Raw genomic sequence first — 23,981 nt, 5'->3', positions numbered from 1 at the left:
TCCTTCGTATTGCATTTGGAAATGAGCACGATCTTCCGACAGAAATAAATCCTGCGTTTGAATCGTATAGAAACGACATTGTGAATCTTTCTCGAATTAAATTTCCGGAGATTTGAAACACGAATATCGAAATTTACTCTGATTAAATATTTTTTTTTTTCCAATTTCTGCGCTTGATTACAAACTAAAGCACGTTCGTTATTCCTCGTTTAGTCGTAATATATCTCGGCTAAGATTGCCTTTTCTTAGTATGTATCTGCAGCACTGTGCAAGAGCATTAGATTATCTAGCGCAAATGAAACTGTTTTACTTACAGAAATTAAAGCTAAGTAGAAGAATGTTATTGAATGGAATTTTACAGGATAGAAATTTACTTCTATCGTTAACCTTTTACTTGCAACATTTCTATTGATTCTTTCCAATTCCATTGGAAATTCTTTCTTTTAGGGAAGATTAAATCCAGAAAATACTAATTGTATCGTACAATATGCAAAAATATATAAAATACCTAGAACACCAGAATTATCTTTCAGCGGAGAAGAGTAACTTTTGATAAATGTAAAAAATCTCTATTTACAAAATATCTCTTTAGTTATATCCAGAAGGAAAATACAAATTTGCGCAAACATTCACAATTTATAATACTTGGCTCGGTGCTCTATTCATTGCAATATTTTCAACAAATGTATGACCCAGAAAAAACCACGTGAAATCTTCAACATCTTGAAAATTCTCTTTCATACAATAGAGAGTGGAAACCTTCCCGAAACTGAGTTCGAGACTATTTGAGTTATGACTGTTGCACAGTACGCAGTATGGTATATGTCTCGACGATGGTTCGTAAATACGGTACGTTTATCTTCTTCATGATATTATGGCGAAACGAGCGCGAACAAACGTACGAATTAGAGGCTAACGGGAGCCGCGATTGAACCTCTCGTCTCTGGCAACGAACCTCTACAGCGTCGAGTGATCCAGCACGATCGAGATCGACAGATATATTCACGGTCTGTACGGTATCGATCCCGTCGATCGTGAGGGTCGCTTACTGGAATACGGTACATCGCGTTTACACCGACTACGATTGCTTCTCGTGTAAATAAAGGCGTGGTTTTAATTAAGCAACAAGGAAGTAACACAGGGAGGGTATAACACGTGCAATTACGTAACGAGGAAATATAATCATGTAAGAAGGTACATCTTAGGCGAAATACAACTACGTAAGTCGGTGCGTTTCATAGGTAAATGCAAAGTCGATAAACTAAATGCAAAGGCAAACGAACGGCAATTATGACACTTTCAGAGATTACGATTTCTACTCGGGATTATTCCAAGACTCTGCGATATAAAGTGTTCATGGTAATTGCGTAGATTAATAGGATGCAGTGAGAAAGAACCGACTATTCCAAGAAAGCTCTTCGAACTGGTCCAAAAGTTATCACAGCTTAAGTTATCATGTGTAACTTTGTAGTGTCGCTACGGTTCGACGATGACGTTAAGATCGTATCTTGTTAAATTAGAACGAGCATACATAACAGTTCCTGCCAGACAAATTGACACGCTGTTTTTTTTTTTTTTTTTAATAAGATGTTTTAATCGTTCCTTCTCAATTTAGAGAGACACATATTGAACTAAGGTTTGCGTTGAATTAGTTACAGATCTGAATGTGGAACAAATAAAAGTACATATTTTTATAAGAAATAAATAAAAATCGGTGGTGCTACTTCCGAAGTCTCGTCGACAATAATTTGAATACCAAAAGCTCTGGTAATTGATTCCCAAAATTCATTAGATGCCTCACGCTCGATAATTTCTTTCCCGATTACCATAAACCTTATAACTTCGTTCTATCCTAAATCCATCAGCTTTTTAAATAACACGAACGTACTAGACACGTGTCCAGAAAGTCCTCAAACCAGCGTTACACAAAAGTGCACTACAAACTGCATGTTAAACTAATTCTATCCTCGTTCTTATCGTTCCACTCGCTCCACTTTCAGTCACTCGAACATAGTTGTCCTCTGCGTTGCTCGGTATGCAATTACGTCAAGCGTTACAGCCACGAGCTTCGGGGTTCGAGCCGGTAAAAAATTAATTGTCTCTAATCCACGCTGTCGTTTGAGCAACGACAACAAAGATCACTCGTGGCATCGGGCGAAACGAGCAAAAAGATTAGTCGAGAGCTTCTCGTTCAGCTGCATAGGCGTCAATGCGATCCAATCAATTTCCCTGTTGCTCGTAAGTCACTCGACCGTGTTCCTCCACGCGCATATATCGACATACGAGTGTCCTTGTGGACGTGTTGCGCGAACAGGAATTACGTGATAGATAACGGTTAATCTTACAGCGTGATCTCAATGGCCAGATATCGACGTTGATAAAGGAAAACACGAGACCAGAAGAAAGAAAACGCGAGACCAACTTTTTCCTAGACCAATGTTTGACGCGATCGCCTCACACGATACGTTCCGTCCGGTTTACCTAATTAATTTAAGGGAAATCAGCATACCGTGTAATCGATTTATCACCGGAAATTTCAGTTCGTTACATATTGTGTTGGATTATTATTAATTGCCATGGGTAGATTAGAAACGCTGCCGAAGATATCTCGGAGTCAATTAGCCGATGCGTCGTTCGAGAAAAAGTAGATACAAGATTCCGATAGGAAAATATCACTTATCGAAGACCGTAGGAGTTCCCCGTGACGCGACGCGTTTCATTGGATAGAGCGTAATTACGGGACGTTTAAACTGAAATTGATTAATGATCGTGGCCGCGACTCGCCACTAATGCGCGATCAAGCTCTCGCTCGAAAAATATCGCTCTAGCATTTAACCGTAGGAATTATTTATCTACGATACCCTAGCCTTGTTCCGGCTGAAACATCAATTTGCATTCTTTCGATGACGTACAAGCCACGTGGCTTAATGGCTGCCTGCAAAAACACAGTGACCTCAAGAGTATGATATACTGCCGTGCTATTCAGGTTTATGGTTCACGTTATTTTTTTTAACTAGCTACCAATCTTTTTATTATGCCGACCAATTTTCTCTATCTACTGACTCTACGTAAGGCTCTAGATAAAACTAAAACGCCTAAAACGCTTAAATTACGGTTTAAATCGAGCTCATGTTTCTAAATAAACAATTCCTAATAAATTCCAGCTAAACAAAACTTATTGACTATTACGATGCCTGTTTTAATACCTCGCTAAAGAGATGATCCAGCTCTTTTCGTGACAGCTTTGCCTTCATCCCGCGAGCATTCCTCGCATCGAACTTGCCCAGAAGCCAACCGAATTACTCAGACCGCTCGATCTTGAACCAAGACGAGACGGAACTTCTTTACAAGCCTTCTTTAACAGCCACTGTTGTTTTCTGCTTCTTCTCTTTTTTCGTTTAGACCTCTCTGTCGCGCTCTCAGAACCCGCTACTTCTTTTTAGATACACAAATAGTCGATGACGCGAGGCGAAAAATGCGACAGAAGGTCGCAAGCTAATGCCCGTATCGCACGATCGGTCTGCGCTTTTCGTTCGAGTCGACATAGTCGCGTCGACTGGTCTCGTGTCACTGGCTCTCCCTTCTCTCTCCGATCCACGGATTGGCTCGATAATAATTAACGAAACGTCGCATCGACGACGGAACGCGTCACGATGGATTCTGCAAACGAAATCGACGGATATGACCAATCGTCGCTACTGAAACGCGAGCACGACGAATTATATTCCGTCCTTGACGAACATGTCAGGGGCTCGAAGAGGCAGTTGCATCGCAATTTTTCGCTCGTCCGCAATTCCACGCCCTAAATTCGCGTGACTTCGCGCAGATAGGCCAGCAGGTCCTTGCGAAAGCGATATCGATTCGCCGCGTGTCCTCTTTCGCTGTGAAACGGCCGCTTTTACCTCCCGATGAAAACGCTCTGACGAAGCACAAACGTCGAGTGCCGATCTAATCCAAGTATTCGATGATCTGCAGATTTTACATGAATGTGAATAATACAGGTAAAATGGAGTTACAAGGAGATGAAAGGATGATCGGGAGATTATACGCGTAATACGAATGTAATAATCTTATTGTTATCGAAGGAATCGAAACTTTCCTGAATTCTTGGCGAACATCAGGTATCGTAGAGAAAAAGATGATGGATTTGTGTGAGAACAAAGCAATGATTGAGGGGACTTACGCGTGTAAATTAAATTCGATACCTGCATCGTTACTCGAGGATGAAATATTTAGTAATTTCACGATGAATCGCGAAGGCGGGGAAAAATAGACTCGTGAGAAAGTGGAACGATAGTACTTGGGAGATTATGTTCGTAACGTGACAATCCTATTTCCGTCGAAGAAAGTGAATTCTGCTGGAATTTTTTATCCCACGAATCATAGACGCAATGAGAAGATAATCGAGCGATTATATTTTTTATAAGTCGAAAGCGCCGATTCTACTGTCATTGAAAAACAAATTATTCTGGAATATTCATGGTAATATATAGAGGCAGAAGAAATATACGCTCGCGAGAATACGAAACGATGATCGGGAGATCATATGCATAACGCGAGCGCGATCGCGATGGTCTTATTGTCATCGAAGAATGAGGTCTTCGAGAATTTTTCATGAACACGATGAATTGTAGAGGCGGAAGAAAAATGATCTTGCGCGATGATAAAACTATGATCGAAGGAATACATATATCGAACGCGACAACTACCGTTGTTGGAGAACGAAATATTCGGGAATTTTTACCACCAACTATAGAAGTGGTGGAAAAATAGACTGCGGAGGAGATGTGAACGATAACCGAAGAAGTATCAGTGTGTAACACGAACGTAATAATTCCATCGTCGTCGACGAACGAGATCATTAAGAACTTTTCATAAACGTGTAGGAGAATAGACCACAACTAGTGTGAAATGATCGATAGGTTTCGTGTACGATATGAGTACCATAATTTTATTTGTCGTTGAAGATTCGGATTTTCGAAAACTATCCACAATTCCAACGAATTGTAGATATGAAGCAAGATGAACTAATACAAAGATGAAACGACAGATCATGTGTACAACTCGTATACAATAATCTTATTATCGCCATGATAATAATAATGTATGGAATAATAATAATAATAATGGAAATATGAACTCGTGCGAAGGTGAAGGACTATGTGTGTAATTCGAGTGTGTAACAATCTTATCATCCAGAAAGAATAAGATCTTCGTAAACTTCCTCTCAATATAACGTATTGCAGACGCAAAGAAGAATTGGCTGAGCGAGAAGACGAAACGATGATCGAGGGATTATGTGCGTAACTCCATTGTCGTGTAAGAGCGAGGTGTCCGGGAATTCGGCAAGAGTTTAATTAAATTGGATCGATCCCTCACCGGGGAATTCCAAGCGTTCGATCCAATCTGCTATTTGGAGACCCTGTCAGCCTTCCAACGTAACTGGTCTCAACGCCCACGCGAAATTACCAGTCTTTCCTTCCCACCCTTTTCCCTCTCTTTCTCTCTCCTCCCTTAGACCGGTAACTTCCGCCGGTGGCATCTCGTATTTCAGACCGGTACTGGATTTCGATCTGCCAGCCATTGATACCGAGGACGGCGTATAAAACGTGTATGGTTTCTCAATGACACCGGAGAAATCGGTATGATCGAGATTCTCACGAGTTCGAGCTGACCGATTCTCGTTCGGAGATTCTTATCGATCTATCCGGAGATACTTTCTGCGGTATCGTTAATCTGTCTCGTAAATTCTCCAATCTGTCCGTGAGTATAGACAAATAAATGATCGAACCAAGCTACGCCACACACACGCAGGAACGAAAGAAATTCGTCCAAGAATTCGTGGAATTCTTTATATTGCCCACCGCACTTTAAACGGAAACTTTCAGTCCTGGACAGACACTCTTCGATGATATCGAGTTGTCCGGAGAGCAGAGCCAGCTATTTCATTTTGAGTAGGATGTTCTACTTTTAGTTCCGCTTCTAGATCGTTTTGTCGAATTTCTATTTGTCGCGCAAGCTTCTCGAGGGAAACTTTCATCTTTTGATACAACGTGCATTATTTCTTTCAACCTCTTCTTTGATACCGGAGACAAATTACTTTTTCAAAGATTCACTGTTTCCTCTATAGTCGGCCATGATCATTCGTATATCAAACGTCACTTTGAAATTTCTTCATATCGCGTTTCATAATCAAGATTTGCTATGAAAAACGTTCAGACTTGTAATTCCTTGGTCTCGAGAAATTCGTAACTTCCGAAGAGTTTGAAGGGAACTTCGATCTTACATCGATATAATATTGGTTACTTTCTACAATTTTTTTCCAATATCAAAGAACGATATCCTTTAAAAAGTTCTGTATTTTCTTCCACCAACTATAATCATTAGATCATCAAATACCAGCCCCTTTCTCGTATAAAAATTCACAGTCGGGTTTCACCTCAGAAAACAGTTGAAACTTACGATTCCCTACCCTAAAAAGATTCCGGTAATTTTAACCAATTCGAAGGAAACTCGACTTTCTCGATACAATGTAGAATATATATAGATTACTTTCCTCAATCTTTTCCAGAAACAATACGCTTTAAAAAATTCTTTACTTTCCTAGCTACCAATCACGATCATTAGACCATCAAACACCAGCTGCGAATTTCTCATATCAAATTTCACAGGCTTCGCTTCTAAAATCACTTTGAACCTTATATTCCTTGACTCAAGAAAAGGGTTCCGAGCGAACCCATAATATGTAACGGCGAGAATTCTTCTGGGTTTTTTGATCGTCGTCTTGCAACGGCGGCGTTTGCACGTTCTAAACTCGCAAAGAGATCCACGTGAGAACGAAGCCGGACATCTCTTGGCCGCATAGCTCGAGGGAGGATAAACGACCTCTCGCTCGGCAGAGATCGAGATTGCACCGGCGGCTGAAAAGCTCGCGAGATCTCGTGTACGGTTCTAATTTAACCGTTGGACGCCGTTTGTTCTCGGTGACAACGGCTTTGTCCCTTCTGCAAGAAATTCAGGTTACCCGGGTCGACGTGGTGGTGGCTCTTCTTCCTCCTCTCTCGGCAAAGCAGAGCCAGGAACCGATCGTTTGGCTTCGTTTCGCGATACGCTGGCTTCACCTGCGCGCGCCTTGCGTGCTATAACCCGTTTCTCACGACGTTATCGTGCCACCGCGGGCACCCACGTTTCCCCGATAAAACAATATCGCCGTGTGGCTTTTTAACGAGCAACACAGCGGCAACTTTTATTTCGTGTCGTCGGTTCGTTGCGAAATCGACGCGGGCCGCCGAGGAACAATCGAGAGTTTCGTAACACGCGCGCCGCGAGCATCTGCACGCGTCGTGCGGTGAATAAACATCGACGTGGAAGTGTACGTTGTCTGCCACCGAAAGCAGAATCGAACGTTTCCCCACATACGAGTTTCTACTTTGAAACGTAGATGTCTGCTTCAGCCATTTTAACACTAGAATTAGCGACGGCTGAGAAGGGAATTAGAATGGAGTTATATGAAAAAAGAATGTACAATGAGAGGGCCTCCTCTGTTTTATGAAAGATAATGGAAATGTCTAAAAAAACCAGCGTTATAAATCCTAACACTTCCTTAAATATTATAACACTTGCGGTAAATTGGTTTGAAATTTTCCCACTACGATTATGACAGTCGTGTTGTATTACGCTGTTAATTAAATATCGCGAGGTTTTATATAACGCGCATAGCATATTCATAAAAGTGTTCTGCGGTAAGTGTTCGAATATTTCCGTGGTATACGAAAAATGATAAATTGGTTGTTTTCGCTAGCCTGAAAGTTCTAACGTTAATGGTACGTGACGCATTAGATTCTAAGATAATTTTGGAATCTCTGACTACACGTGCCCGACGATCATTGTAAATTCACGTGCGTCTTTCTTGACAAGGTCGCGGTTAAAATTTACGAGGTTAAAAAAAAGCACATTGGAAAATGTAGAACCTACCAGTGTCGGAGCGAATAACACATCATATTCAACGTTGCCTCAACTTGACGCTCCATTTACGATATTTGTTCTCTTGAACAATTTGCATCATAAGTAATGCTTTCTAACGTTGCAGGTATGAGAGGATTTATTCAATATATTTTATGAAATTTGAAAAAGTTTAAGAATACTTATGTATGATATGAAGATTACTATGATAAATTATTTCTTTCTAAAACATAGAAATTTTTCTCTCTGATTATTTTAATAAATTTCTCGTACCTTAACAAAACAATATTAAATTGCAACGATCTAAACCCTTAATGAGTTACAGTTGAATTACTTTACAAGAACCTAAAGTACCTACGACAAGCTCCGAGACGTCAAGATTGCAAATTAGTCAGGCAGATTACGCAGTATACTTTAATCTGCTAGAAGTGACTAAGCCGTTTTATCCAATTCCACCAATATCATCACACATGAATCTACGTTATTTTCAACAGCGTGTATCTTATCAAACATTCGAATCTTCGCTTAACAATGGTCGATGAGGTTGAAAAAGAAACAAATCGTAACTTCGTCAGAGTGATTCATCACGGGAGACCGAACACTGAATTCTCGATCAAATAGAACGATTGAGTATCTCGTTCGCGAGATGAGCAATCGATGGATCGCTTGACGCGCGTACACGCGAAAACACGCGAAATGAACCGAGTTTCACACGAGCTCGAAGACGGAACTGTACGCTACGTGCTCCCGCATGTATCCGCGTACTACGACTGGCGAGCAGCAGATCGTGGAGCGCACGATCTGCTTCATCATCAACTCGTCCTCTCGTACGAGCCGGCGATATTCTTCGTAAATATTTATCCATCGCTCCGGGAGATAAATCTGTACCAACTATCTCGTATAGATATCGTAGCCAGGGAGCTTGCAACTTCCTTAATTTCTCAGTTTTCGCCGCACCACCGACGTACAGAACAATAAAATTTTTTACGAGTGACGTCACGATGCTAATGACGCAGCTTGCCGGTTCAGAGATCGACGGATCGGCTTAATTGAATTGAAAGCTCCTGCAGAGTGCTCGATTTTAATGGCGCTCTCTGGTGGCCGCCCCCGTGCCCCTCTTCAAATGCAATTTAATTATCGTGGAACGTTGCCCGCTCGTAAAAGCAAACGCACCGAGAGTCTCTCGCGAGGACTTAACGAAACGACATTTCGAACGAGCGTAATTCGATCAAACGGGGCCAATTTTACCGACACAAGGGTTAATCGTTCACCGACACCGTTCGACGTTTGCAAATCTCCGGCCGACACTTTTGGTTCGTCGATGAATCAACAGCCACTCATGTGGACCTGTGATGTATAAAACGAGCGGGAAACGTATAAACATCGATATTGGAGACCTGGTATTGAAGATCGGGTAAACTACAAGCACAGCACATCGACGTGAATATCACATTTTCGAATGGGAGCGACGCGAAGTGGCAGGCTACGGTTAGCTGGAACTGGCAATTTTCCGCTACTACGGAAATGTCCGTGGTCTCGAGACCTCTCACGCGACGAACGTGCGCTTACACGTATGCGCGTACCGCAACTGGCCGACCGCGCGAAGATCTCGCGGCACAAGAAGCTAGACAGACCGTGTGTCGCATGTGCCGTTCCCCTGGTACACGCGGCCCTCCTCGCTCCAACGACCTCTTTGTCGTGGATCACTTCGTTGCGAATGCAGATCGCATCTATATACCTCTTCCTCGTTGAGTTTCTCGCGAGGGAATCGAAATTGAACTAGAACTCAGTAAACGAGAACAACTCCAGTCGTTTTGGGTGCTCAACTGGGTGTACTTTTACGAGAAACTTAACCGTTATAAAGGAGAGTTTTTGAGAAACTTTCTACGAACTGTTCCATCCTACTATGGTGCATGTTATTGCCTATTTTTCATTCTCACTTTAAACTCTTGAAATGAGTATCATTCTCAGTTTCCCGGGGAATCATCGTAGCTTTTAATGGAAATTATCGTCAAACTTTTTCCAATGTGGATCAGTGTTAGGAACTTTGAAGGTAACGTTTTTTCTTTTGTCATATGAGCATGATCGTAGGCTGTACGTCTTCAAAGCATGAATCTTCATAACGAGTCTTCGCGTTGAAACGTCGCGCCGCTCGGTTATAATCGTCGAGGTCTTGCCTCTTTATCGCCGCAGTTGTCTTCGTACTTCCCGCAAATATTGTCGCGGTGGTTCATGTCGCGGCTATCGAGGAAAAGATCGGAGCGCAGGAACGTGGACGAGAGGGATCAGGGTGGGGACGAGACTATAAACTGCAGCAGAAGTTCCTGCAGTCGCAGCGATGCGGATTGAACGCCTGCTGTGCTTGCGTAACCAATCGGACCTTGTGCTTGGCGGCAAGAATTATGAACTCATGGACAAGAAATTGGTCCGGCTCGGGCCCAGTTCGTCCGTTCTGCTCGAATATTTTACCACCCGTCGTCTTCAATTTTTCGGGATCTTTCATTGTCTTCTTTTTGGAAATATCGACTTTATAGGTTGAATGATCGCTGAAATATTAAAAACTAATCGAGAAATTCTTTTAGATTTTGTTTGTACAACTTCGTGATACACCAATTTAAGATATACTGTTTGGAAAGATTAAGCAGATTTTTAATGTTTGAAAAGATTAAATACAAATATAATATAAATTTATGACTTGTCTCAGCAATTGTTCGAATATTCATAATCTGATGATATTGGGTATCCTGATGATCAAGAGGTGTTTTTGAAGCTCTTCCGTTCGACTTTGTGATGTTTCGGTTGAATATTTGGAAAAATTGACAAATTTATGAGTTGATTGAACGATTGTTTAGACATTAAACAGTGACGAAGAAATACTTTTGCAGTTTGCCTTCGCAACTTTATGATGCATCGGTTTGATATTTACAGAGATCGGCAAATTTACAAATTGGTAAGAGATCGAGAAGTATTTATCAAGTTCATCTATGCAACTTCATGACGTATGGCTTTGATCATTACGGAGGTAAATTTTCGTAGATCGAATGTATAAATTGTACGGAGCCTCGTTTTGAATGGGCTGTCACTCCAGATTGATGTAACAACCGGTTCTTGGTAAGTTGCCGTTCGTTGCTGCCAATGAAAGAGAACGTAATACGTTATTAGCGTCTTGGCGAACGCTTTAACAATCGGCCTTCGAAGGAACGGAAATTGCGATAACACCAATAACCGAGTAATCAAGATCGGCAGAGTCTACCGTAGCCAGATGTGGGGGGTATGATCAAGTGCAGCCTGCACGTGCGAATATTAAACAGTTGCATCGTGACAAGCATCTGTACAGATATCAGCTATCTGTGCTTTTAATCATTTTTCGTTCTGTCAGCTATAAAATGAAGATAACCTTCGAGTATCGTGGTACCTGTACACCGAGATTCATGTAATATCGTCAAAACTTGCAACGTCGAAACTCATTTGGTTAACCTTATTTTCAGTACATGGATAATTTTATAAAGCTTCCGTTGAAGCATGGCGAAGCATGTTGAAGCATCCTGGTAAGTAACAAACAACCTGCCGAATGAAATTTTGTCCTGTTAATAACATGTGAGTACTCAGCAAGTAGCGTCTGTATAATATGGTTTTTAGTCGTACTATATCGGAGTTTATCACATTCTCTTACTATCTTCAAATGTAATTTAACTTTTCACCCTGGAAATATTGTAATTTTACACAAACTGTCTTCTCCACTCATTGTTGTTTTAGTTACTTATATCAGATAGTAGATCTTTTTATTTATACTTATTGGCGATTTTTTAACATGGAACTTGTTTGTTAAATTGAATATTACAATAAATTAGTGAATATAATGCCATTGTATTCTTCAAACGTTTAAACTTCTCTTTACTTACTTCCATGCTTTGTACATGCCCCGGGTACAGCGTCAATAGCATTGTGTACAAAAGTATTTTAATCTCATGAAATGAGAATCTATATATATATACATTATTTATGTATTCTAAAACGAAAACTTAAACAAAATTTCCCCTACATAATTCCACAATTACGTTCTACTCCAAATCTTTATCGTACGAATGTATCGCGAGGTAGGAATAATTGTACATAAGAATTTATAAATTTCCCATGAAAAATTCTCATAATTAATCGATTAAAATACTAATAACAATTCGACATATACCGATACATCTATGTCGAAGAGTAGATACAAAAATTCTCCAATTTTCTTTGAAAAGTCCGAATAATTAATCCACTAAATCCATCACACTTTTCTCGAAGATTCCAAGCAGCGTAGATCACAGTGCGGAATTCATTAAGGAAAGTCGGAGAAGTACCAAGCGAGAGCTGCGTCGAACAGAAGAAGGTGGGCACGACACCCACGTTTGCCGACCACGTACAGGATATTCCAGCGTGGAAGAAGCGGAAAAAGGCTCCCTTCGTGCGACCCACGCGCGTGTAACCCGTGATACTCCGACGGGTAATGCACAATCGTTTGCACGAGGAGAACGAGTTCCTTTCTGACTGTGCCGACATATGTAAACACTGGCTCGGGGAGGATCGGCCCCCAAAGGGTAGACACACATCATCGAGGCCATCCTTCTGGCGAAGGAGTTGCGAACGTCGACCACTGCGCAAGGACGCGGCACAATGGAGTCATAAGGAAGTCGCCTCTGAGTTATGAGACATTGTTTCACTGACCTGTCTCTCCGGCATAATTGCATGCCGATCAGATTGTTCGCGGAATGCAATTTGTTTCTTTGGCCGGCTGGTATTCGTCGTGTGTTCCACTGCTTAATTAAAGCTCTCAACGACAATTAAAGTCCCAAAATGATTGCCTTTGGTTATTGTTCTCACTGAAGAACGGCTGGTGAAAGATGATTGAGAAACGGATGACTCAGGGGAAATTTTAATTTGCACAGCGCTGGCGAAAGTGTCGTTGACATCCGCGGGTGCAGCTATGAGTGTTGTTGCGAGTTGGAGAATTTAATAGAGATACACAAAGTGAAAATTACTTGGCGATGAATGTATTTTCTGCATGAGTTAACGATTAGCCTGTAATCGGATTTTAGATGGAAGAATATATTGGTGACTGTGGTTCGCGGTCGAGGTGTAAAATATTATGCACCGTTATCGTTCATCGTAAAGTCGAGCAGCAGTTTTTCCATGAACGTTATCACGAATAACGCTCGGTGTTTGCACGCGTATGCACGTTATTATGACTTGGATTTTGACGCTCGTACTGTTGTCCGTTTTACGAATCAACAAACGAGTACAACGTTGAGCTGCTCTTTCGAAAATGTTATAATAAACTTTAAATTTCATTACAAAATGCAAAATGTATAAAAAAATGATCCCTATAACCATGAACACTTTGCATAGAAAATCTTTTCATTTCGTTACGGATTGAGAAAACAAAGTATCAGGTTTTATTCCAAGTAGAATCAGACGATCGGTGCCAGACATCATACGTTTTTCGTGCCACCATCGTAATACTCGAATGACAGAGACCCGAGAGAAGGAATGCAAATACCAAAGAACACTGTATACTTTGCTTCCACACACACACCCACGTGGGTGGCAAACCAAAGTGGGTGGCTGAGCCGATTGGTTGATCTGCGGGGAGTTGAAGTATCAAAGCTGAAGTGTTCACCGCGTTGCGAACACTACGGGCGAGCCCGTAACCTTTTCGTTTTCCATTCTTTCGACCTTCGAGGCGACGAGGTGAACAGCCCACGATCTTGAAGCGGACTATAGTCGATCGAGAATAGCTCTCGACAGTTTTACGGGTTCGAAAGATTATTTGTTCAAACGAACGTTATAGCTCGCAATTTCCTGTTACTATTAAATTCTGGATAGATACATCAGAAAATGTTTCAGAATTTTGGAAATCGACGTTGATAAATTCTACGAGAATTCCAGTCTTTTGCATTCTTTTTCACTCTTTCTCGTGTATCCGATTTCTCAGCGCGTGCTTTAAGACTCGCTTCGCAAGATTCTCGAACAACAAAGCATCTTTTAATCTTTGTCCACAACTATACTGCCTTCGATCATTCAGATCGTTCCCCGGTACCGTTCAAGCAAACGAGCAACAACATCCGGCCGAGCTTAGTAGAGGCGATAAAGCTGGTGGTTGATCGTTTAATCGCCGATCAAAGCCCCTCTTCTCGCTCAATTACGGGATTTGTCTTTGCCGTCGTAGCTCGAATAAAGAATGAATGAATTCTCGGTCGTTCCGGTAGACCGTCGCTTATCTTCGCGGTAGTACAACCAAAGCTATCCCATGTTTACTCTCGATAAGGTACGATCGATAAGGGGCTGTACAAGTCGACGTCTCTACTGACCCACATATACGACCTCGTCTATGGAAATGGGAAAGATAAAAAACGGAAACGATCCTTTGGGATCCTTTTAGCTTCCAAGAAGCAACGTTTTCAGGATGAGACGCGATCCCACGAATTTTGTTTCGAGGACGATCAAACATAATCGATCGAGACTCCCTGACCCAATTCTGCGTCATGAATAATAACGAGAGGCCGGATCACCTTTGAGTTACGACTTTCTTCGGCCACATCTTGAACGTTTTACGCCTTAACCCACTTCGACGGGACTGCCTGGTCGAAGCTGTGCGCTCCACCCGACCGATCGTGTTTGTTCTTCTTTATTTTGCTCTCTTTCGGTCGGAAGGTTTATCAAGCGTGCGTGCGTTCCTCTCTGGAGCTCGTCGCGACGAACATTTTTTTTCCGGCACCTCGGCCTGTGCATGCACGATCGTTGCAATAAGAAAAGAACGAACGATTGCACTCGATTGACTTTAGCTTTGGCCAAGTGTTGGTCGTCGTCTCGAGTGAGAGAAAGAGGAGGCCACTTCGATCAAGGGGTTCTCCTCTCTGGTTTGTCACGATCGATCAGTTATATAAACTACAGGTCGTATACACTTCGTGTATACCGTGTCATATTTTTATATCGACGACTTTACAGTTCTTTGGCGCGTTCATGGCTGTTTTTCTTGAATCTCTGGAATGCACCCTTTGGAATCTTAGAATCTCCTATAATCTCTTTTCGTGATGCGTATTTCGCTGCTATTTTCGTTTCTTTCTATGGTGTCTATTTTCATTCATTTTCTAATGTAAGTATTAATACTGCTCTCGAAATTTCTCTTGAAGACTCTCCATGTACCTTTTGTTTGCTCTTTTATTGCTGGAATTCCTCTTTCTGGTATCCATTCAATGCTTTTTTCTCTCTAGAATTCCTTTCTTGGTTTGTTCTTTATTGCTGATATTCCTTTACTGGTATTTCCTTGATGTTTCCTTTCTCCTTTCCTGACGTCTTTGCTTTGTTCCTTCTTACTGAAATTCCTTCGCTTCGTATTTTCTTTTCTTACGAATAATTATTGCATCAATGGGTATCGTTATTTAATGCCTCAATTTAGAACTTTACTATATCGTAAAAAAATTTGTCCACGAGTATTCAAACTTCTGTGCAGGTATTTCAGTTTATCCTGTACATCAAATGAATTTTTTGCAAAGGTATTACAAACCGCTATTTGCCTCCTACAATCGGTCACGGGCAATTTAGAAATTTGTATCCTTCTCTTCGCGAATATTAATTATTCAGACTAAATGGAATTAAACGTATATGATTGAAAACCCCGTTGTGAGTGATGCCTAATATCAATCTGGCGGAGGCTGAGATCTAGAAAAGGCCTGACAAGAAGAAGAAGAGCGGAGGGATGAGAGGTAAAGCCAGGTGAGGTTGTTCGCCGATGTTATGGTAGCCACGGCTTCAAGGTCGTCGGGATCACCACGAGGACGTATCTGCTGCGCCAATCAGGGCTCACCAGAGCCGCGCGATCCTTTGAAAAACTGTGGCCGCGTGTTACGTTTTTGTTACGCGGTCCCTAGCCGCCTGCCATTAAGAATGCGAGCAACACTCAGGAAACCTCGCGTTTCTTCTCGATCGTTACATCAGCGAATCTCTTCAACTCGCCCAGTAGCCATTAATCTTTCGGTGGCTTTCTGAATTATTCAACTGTTCCAATTGTGAAAAGGTGTCGGTCTAAATCCCTCCATTCACTTCAATTTCTCTATACTAATTCCTCATATTTATTTTCCACCGCTTTAAAACTCACGGTTTACCATTTTATCCGTGACATTTTTATAGGCGATTAATTATAAAATAATACGCCATTGAGTGCGTGTTTCACGTCGGGATACGAGTACAGTTACAAACAGAATTAACATAACCAGCCGACAGAAGTGAAGAACGAAAGTGGACGAATCGCTTTCTTCCGAATGAACGTTCCAACACGGCCACCTTTTTCATCGTTGTCATTGCAAACGAGGCTCGTTAGGGCGGACGGTTTCGCGCCTAGGTTCCCGTTTAATTGGCAGGCCGAGCCAGTCAAGGATCTCTCTCCTCTTTGCCGCTCTGAAATTTCTCGCCATTGGTCCTGGGTCGTTGCGTCGGGGAACGCGAAATAATTAATTGTTTTTCAAAAGACAACGCGGCTGGCCATATTATTTATCGCGAACGAAACGACGGCCGCCTTGTAAATAAGACGCTCGGCGAGCAGAAGGGGAGATTTAAAAGGATTCGATGCCGAGCGTGAAATAATTCAGACGCTTTACGATTCTCCCTGGCTACCTTATGGTAATGAAACATCTTCTCCGCACCAGCCAAACAAAAAAGCAAAAAAGAAAAAGAGAAAAGAAAAAATAAATGAAAGCAGAAGAAGGAAACGATGGTTCCAGAGTTGAGATCGGCACGGTTGTAAAATAACCGTGTAACAACAGTGGGTATTTTACAGCGACACGCTGGTCACCATAACGGGATCGTCGTTATCATCTCCAAGGATCAACGATTCCGCCACGAGGGAATTACGGTTACGTCAGTGCGTCCTGCACGCCTACGTGTTCCCGAATGTCCATTCATATTTTCAGCAGTGGCGATCATCGATCCGACGTGCGACAAGATGTCGCGGTTTTTCCACTCGAAAGAATCTATCTCGATCACTTTCTCTTCCGGTTGTCGTTGACACAAAAGGTGATCGAACGAGAGAGAGAGAGAGAGAGAGAGAGAGAAAGAGAGAGATTTCGCGAGTGTACACGCAGATCCGAGAAGTAACGAACGATCGATCGATATGTTTGCCGCCAGGAAACGTCCAGGCAGATATCGTCGTGTCGGCTTGTCTCTCGTTAAGGTTCACTTCACCCTGATTACGAGAGAAAGAGATGCATCGTTGGTGAGTTACGTACGCGTGTACGGCACGTTCTGATTTTCATTGGTCGCGGGCAATTTCTCATCGGTCGGCTTCGACAAGTGCGATGCGCGCCGCGATAAATCTGCCTTCGCATTAGCGGCCAGATCGATCTAGAAACCGACGGCAAGAAATTGCTGACGCGGGATACTATGCGTCGTAATAATGCTCAGCGTCTTGCCGACACATAGATCATTCGCAGCCTTTCTAATTTCGCAGATAAAACTTTTCGAATTAATATTAAGCGCTATATATCTTGTTGTTTATCCCGGTACATTTCAGCTTCCTTCTTCCCATTCGTCTTTCTCAGGAGATTCTACAGTGCGCTAACGAATAAAAGAGTCTTGCGTCTTATTTCGACGTTAAGAAGAACTCTTCACAATTCTAAGTAGAATAGAGCTGTATAACAATAGAAACTTCTCTTAGAACGGACAGGAACCTAGAAATCCTCGAGTGAACTATTGTTACGCCAAAAGCAATATCTTCGATGTTTTTTACTTATTTATTCATTTACAAAGAAACTATACCCATAATCCCATAACGATCCAAAGCGAGATATGATTTAGTAATTATCTCGGCAACTAAGGTGACTGATAAGAAAGATGAGAAGTTACATAAGCATTATAATCGTTCGATTAAAACGGTAAAGGGAATCGTACAAAGTGCAATAATATTCAAACTTGTGCTGATCTCTTTTATGAGAATTAATATATATTTTGTAGGAAGGAGATCGGATTCCACAATCTGAACCAGTTATTCCAGAATAGACCTGACCAATCAACAAGAAGATGATCCGGCGGTGCTCTCGTGTTATTGAAAAATTTGAAAGAATTTACCAGTGAACGTAAAACATCTTCCTGTACTTTCTATACAGGCACCATGGTACACAAGCTTCGTAGGTGAGAGCCGAAGAAGTAGAAGATATCGAACGCATCATCGTTTCTCGAACGTCGTTAAATCAATTCGCGCCAGAGGCAGGCGTTCGACCGTGACAGCCAGCGTGAATCTTCTCGTGCCCGTCGACACTTGTAAACGTAGCTTTAAGGTTACCGTGGGGTGTATACATGCTACGACAAAGTGGCCATGGTGTTCGCGGTGTAACGGCCGTGTGGTTACCGGTTTATCGCGCGAGAATGCCTCCACCAGGCGCGGATGCACACAATGAACAACCAGAGGCACGCAACTACTCCGAACATGGACAAACTCGAACGATTTTCCGCCGTAAAGTCGAGCCTACAGGCAATGAACGACGCAGGCTGATTAATATTTCTAATTGCCTATCCCGGCTTCTTCTCGCCTAGCTAGTCCCCAGCCTGGCAATTAGCTTAGGTACCTCGTAAACGCCATAAATGATACCTTCTATCCGCCTCGTTTAATCCAGCTCTTGTTACACGACCGACGCGAGGCTGATGGCTGGGCTTGCACTGATCGATGATCTAGGATTTTCGGTCCTTTGGCATGATGGAAGGTCTGATCTTGTGCTAGTTGTCCATGAAATTTCAACGTGATAAAGAGATAAGCGAAGCCTGTTGTTAAATATTTTGATGTTTTTTGAAATTTTAGATTGCTTGTGGAAACGATTATAGTTGTAAATTAAAACATTAATCTCCTGAGAGATAATAGAAAGATAAGCGTTTAATTAGCTCCAATTACATTTGAGACAATGTTCTTGAGCGTAGGAAATTCATTAATAGTTTATCTCATTCTCAATAATGATACTGTTTCTCTTCGAAAATTACGATATAATTACTGTAAATTTGTCTCTGACAAAGTTAAATTATTTATTGATATACCCAACGATATAATTGCGTTGGAGACCATAGTATACATTTTGTAGAAGCAGTTTCAATCCTGAACTGCAAAATTAATTGCTGAATTGATGTGTTGCTTACAGTCTTTTATCAATAACATAAGGTATTATATTAAATCCTTATTGCTTCTCGCTTAATAACGATCATCACATTAAGAAAAATGAATCATCGGCAGTTGTTAAAGATTAGAATGCACCTTATCGAATGATACTCGAAGTCCTCGAATTCCAAAAAATTATCTCGAGGTACATATTCCGACTCTCGTAAACTTTAGCTTCTAATGAAATTTTACGATCACATTATACCCGTAGCATACCACGTTAGAAATGATCTTTCACGTCGATAAGACCATAAAATTCGGTCGGACTGAAGCTAATCTTGGCGAGGCACGGATCGATACGATTTCTCATCGGCGAACGTCACGATTCCATGCGTACCCCTTTGGTATCAGCGCATTAACCACGGACAGGCTAATGAAGCACAGATATCCATGCATACATCGGTAACGACCGATTCCCCATTGATCATACGCAGAAATTACAAGCCACGGGGGTAGGAATTTCCGATCGATATGGTGGCTGCCTCTCTCTTTATTCATGGAGGTTGATTAATAATCGTATATAATCTCCCGATCCAAATCCCAACCTTCTTGCTATCTTCATCTTGTCCGTTCGTAATCATTCACCCTCTTGAGTACCGGCAATTAACGTCAAACGACGTTTCGCGCTCGTCACGCTGGATAAGAGCCTATCCTCCGTTAAATCGTTGTTCGCGAACCAACGCACAGAGCCACCAGCTATCCATTTTTCGTCTTTATTTCTCTGATGCTGGCTCCGACGAAGTAACACGAAAGTCTGGAAACTGGTCGTAGATCGTCGAGTCGGTAGATCGCCCACGCGGATCACTGGCACGCAGGCGAGCAGTCTAATCGATGCGTGTACACCGCGTAAAACTCGCGACCAGCCTGATTAATAGTCGCAATCATTATCCGGCTTCCTTTCTACGTTATACCAAAGACTGCTCGTTCCTGTTTCTGGCCGCGGATGCCGGCTATAACGCGATCGTCCCGCCATTCGTCGAGTCGAGCGTGACTCGTAATGAAAGTTTGTAATTAGCGTCGTATGGCGCTTCAAGGGAGCCACGTTTATAATAAGGAACTGATCCAGCGGCGGTTTTCCTAACGCGCCGTTTGTTAGAATCCCTTTCTTCCTTCCAAGACTAGTGCACGTTAGTTCCAACTACGGACAACGTGATATTAGCCGGTGACTAACGGCCGCTCACGGACACGATAGATCGGCGTGTAAGCAGCTTGGTAATAGAGCGATTCCTTCGCCGTCATTTCACGACCACCGCGGAACGTTCGTTCCGACAGAAGGGCGTAGATGCAAGACTTTTATCTCCATTTCTCGACAGATAACGTTGCTCGATTATCCTTGATCGTTCTTTGTTTGTGTTGGTTGTGTTTGCTGAAATCGTGAGCAGAATATGATGAAATTTCATTAAAATGACTTCATCGGGAGTTAACACAGGGGAAAATCATTTATAATGCAGCATTCAGTGGACAATTAGTATAACTGTTTTGTTTCAGAAGTCAGATAAGTATAGGATACGATACATAGGACATTCGCAGAGAGATTCGCGTAGAAAAAGAATCTTCGGAAAAATGATGCAGGTGTTTTTAGAGTACGAGCATGCGAGGATGATATTTTAAGTTTGCAAGCTTTTTGCAAGCTCTAATTTTATGTTCCAATTCCCTTATAGAAACCCTGTTTTATGTTTGTGTCTCTTCCACTGTTCGAAGGAGCTTAGAACAGTTTGATCAAGACAACTCGACGCTCGACAAAGATAGGATTAATTACTTGCCATGCAATTTTAAGTTTCTTCTTTTCGTTCGGGTTTCTTCAATATTCGATTGAAATTAGGTTAGTCGGGTATTGGAAGCTCGTCTGAAATCCACGACTCGGTTGATTCGTTCCTTTCTACCGGGCAGCGTTAAGTCGGAACGTCGGTAATCAACTCGAAGCTCGATTCTCTCGTGGAACAGAAAGTAAGGGAGCGTTCTCGCTGAGTAAACTTCAAATAATCGAGGGAATTCTTTCGCAGGCTTAATCGCCCAACGAATCGGGGAACGTCCCGGTAGAAAAGTTAAGTATCATCTACAGGAGAAAAAGTTCCTCAGCTCTCTTTAAAGGTAATCGATAAAGTAAGAAAACATTCTGGTTCGACTGACTATTGGTCGTGATTTACCTTTAGCTTCTTACTCTCTTCGTTACCTTTAACTGGCAACTTTTGTCGAAATATATTCGAAAACGAACGATTCGCAAAATTATCGAGCAGATTCTCCAGCTATCTGTATCAATCTTTTAGAGAAGATAAATGTAACACGATGCGAGAAATACTCAAGTTGGATCAATCGACTGACCAGAGGTAAGACAATCGATGATCTGACTATCGAATCGACTGACGAATCTAGCCTACGAAGAACCTCGTTGGTCAGAAAATTTGACAGCGGACAGACACTGCCACACCCTGGTTAACGTCTAATCGCATTAAATAGTTCGCAGTCTACCAATTGGTCACGTCCCGAGCTCGTTTAATGCTACACCAGGGGATTCACGGTTAACTCCAACCCGTCACCGATTAGATACCATGTAGATGCTGCTTACCGTCGATTACTTGACTTCGAACTTTCCGCATCACCTCCGATCGCGATTACGATACGCTATCGTGATTTAAATCCGTACATAGCACGAATATTTACCGATAATACGTATCGAACGATTATTTAGTATGAAAGCTCTTTTTCAGGCATTAGCAATTTTAACGAGAATGGAAATGGTAAACTTTGTCCGTGAGTGCCTATCGTCTTTCGAGAGCGATCTCTGATATTCTCTGGCCGGATTTCTCTTTTTTTTCAGCTTGCTCTTTCCTTTCGTCGCCAGGCAAGTGTTAATGACGCTAATGCATCGACCTCGGACAGAACGAACCTGTGGCACATCAATATTCATTAGCACTTCGTTCCACCGACCGAATAATTCCATGTGCCCACGGCCTATCCCACAAACCTACTGTGTACACGCGCGTTCATCGCGTGTGAACCCGACCAACGTTTCAGAAGAATCCTTTTCGGACGACGATTCACGCGATTAACATGAACATGTGTTTACTCGCCTGTCTGAGCTACTATGCTCAGGTAAAAGAGTGACAGAAATCTCATACACCAAGATAGAACTAACTTCATCGTATCACTAAAATCCTTACCATTGTGAATCACATCAAGTAAAATATCAAAATACTGAGAGCATTGCACGAAGACAAAGTGCAACGCCAACGAACTGTAATTTCATATATTTCGCGATGCAATACAAGATTTTCTTATTTTATAGGGGAAATTAAAATTCTTCCTCTTTTTAGAAAAGTGAAAGGTGACGAATTCTTTTCATTTTCTTCGAGAAATGTCTAATCTCCAATGGAAAACCCGCAGAAACTTTGCACGATTTTGTATCTAACACAGAGCTGATTTCAAAATCTAACTCAAATCGAACCTAAATCGTAATCAATTTTTATTTCTCAAGGCAAGATATTTTATTGTGCAACGGAAACCTGAGGCTCACACGAGGCCCCGTTATTCAGACCTAGCGTGAAGCATACAGTATCAATTTATTGCTCGGCTCGAGCAAAGTTCGCGTTGCACGCGCCCTGATACGCATTACGCTTATGCACGCGTGCGGCCAACCTTTCGACAAAGGAGATCCGTTTCACGGCGAGACACAATTCATGTGGTCGTCACGCCCACGTACCAGGTTTTTCTGTCCTCCGTGAAACTACCGGAATGCCGTAGCTTCGCGACCACATCGCCAACAACTTATGCATTCGAGTTGATCCGTGCCACGTTATTAAACTGTCCAGCTGACCGACGATCACCGGTTCGACTAAATCATAGGGGGCAAGATGAATGGATGTCGATGAGAGTTCTTGATATAAGCTAAGAAGTTTGGAAACCTGACTATCATGAAAATCATAATAACTAGTAGTGTGTATGTATGTTCATTTCTTCTTTTACTGCTTCCCTTCCTTTCTCGTTGCATCCTATTAATATCGACACTTTAGTTGTACTCCAAGTAACATCACCGTGTGGATGACAGTAAAAAGTTCTGTCTACAAATCAAAAGAAATGAACTCCATCTCGAAAATAAACTTCGTAAATCTCTTATACTCTCACTAGCAACATCTCGCGTGAGTTTTAAGATGATAAAAACCCCGGTTATTTACCCGACAAACGGCCATGAGGCGACCAAACGCGAAGTTACTGCTATCTTATCAGAATTTCATTCCGCGGAATTGGAATGCTCTGCCAATCGGCTCATTGGAGAACCGCGTAATGAAGGTGTCCCGTATTTCTTCGTTTTAAACGATCCCCGATTACACCGATATCGACATTGTTATCTAAATCGACGAGTGACTCCAACGCTCCCGAATCGCTCGCTTTAAATTCCACGGCTGATAATACGGTCGCTGGACCAACCGGTCGAGTCCAATTCGACCTGTTCCGAAATAGCGTGGTTGGTCCTTCCCGAGGCGAGAGAAACCGGGGCATAATCCACACCGATTCCTCCCACTTTCGCGAAATTTATTTCGATGTCCAATTCGGGAACCAACCGAAAAAAATTCCACCGGCCGGTTTCGCCAATGAACGAGCGATGTCGTACGCGCAATGCCGACAGCGGCGAATCAATTTTATGCAAGTCGTTTACGAGCTCCTTACGATCCATCCACACGGGTAGTGCGACGATTCCGACGGAGTTGCGATCATAAAACGTTATGACTGGTAACCCGAGGTTAACTTGACAAAAACCACAGGGATCCACCCTCTTCATCGTCTCCTATCTTTCTTGGTTTTCACTCATCTGGTCCTTTTTTATCAAACACGAGTCTCGTTGCGA

At 42.2% G+C, this 23,981-nt stretch overlaps 1 protein-coding gene across 12 annotated transcripts in view; it reads right to left on the bottom strand.

Moving 5' to 3' along the window:
* The window catches only part of by (focal adhesion protein tensin), a 180,557-nt gene that overhangs the window by 81,743 nt on the left and 74,833 nt on the right, over nt 1–23,981 (bottom strand). The window contains exons 1-2 of one of the 12 annotated variants that reach the window (XM_033326983.2): nt 9,360–9,541; nt 3,207–3,660 (exon numbers count right to left, since the gene is read on the bottom strand). The exons of 8 other annotated variants lie outside the window; for them this stretch is intronic. In XM_033326983.2, coding sequence (XP_033182874.1) covers nt 3,207–3,254 — 48 coding nt within the window. In that variant the 5' untranslated portion in view covers nt 3,255–3,660; nt 9,360–9,541. Of the gene's footprint in view, nt 1–3,206; nt 5,012–9,359; nt 9,543–23,981 lie in introns of those variants that run through there. 3 more of the 12 variants (XM_033326986.2, XM_033326982.2, XM_033326990.2) reach the window with 3 other exon arrangements.

This window comes from Bombus vancouverensis, chromosome 11 (genome assembly GCF_051014615.1).
Source record: "Bombus vancouverensis nearcticus chromosome 11, iyBomVanc1_principal, whole genome shotgun sequence".
Classification (NCBI taxonomy): Eukaryota; Metazoa; Arthropoda; class Insecta; order Hymenoptera; family Apidae; genus Bombus; species Bombus vancouverensis.
This window is presented reverse-complemented; position numbering and strand designations above follow the sequence as displayed.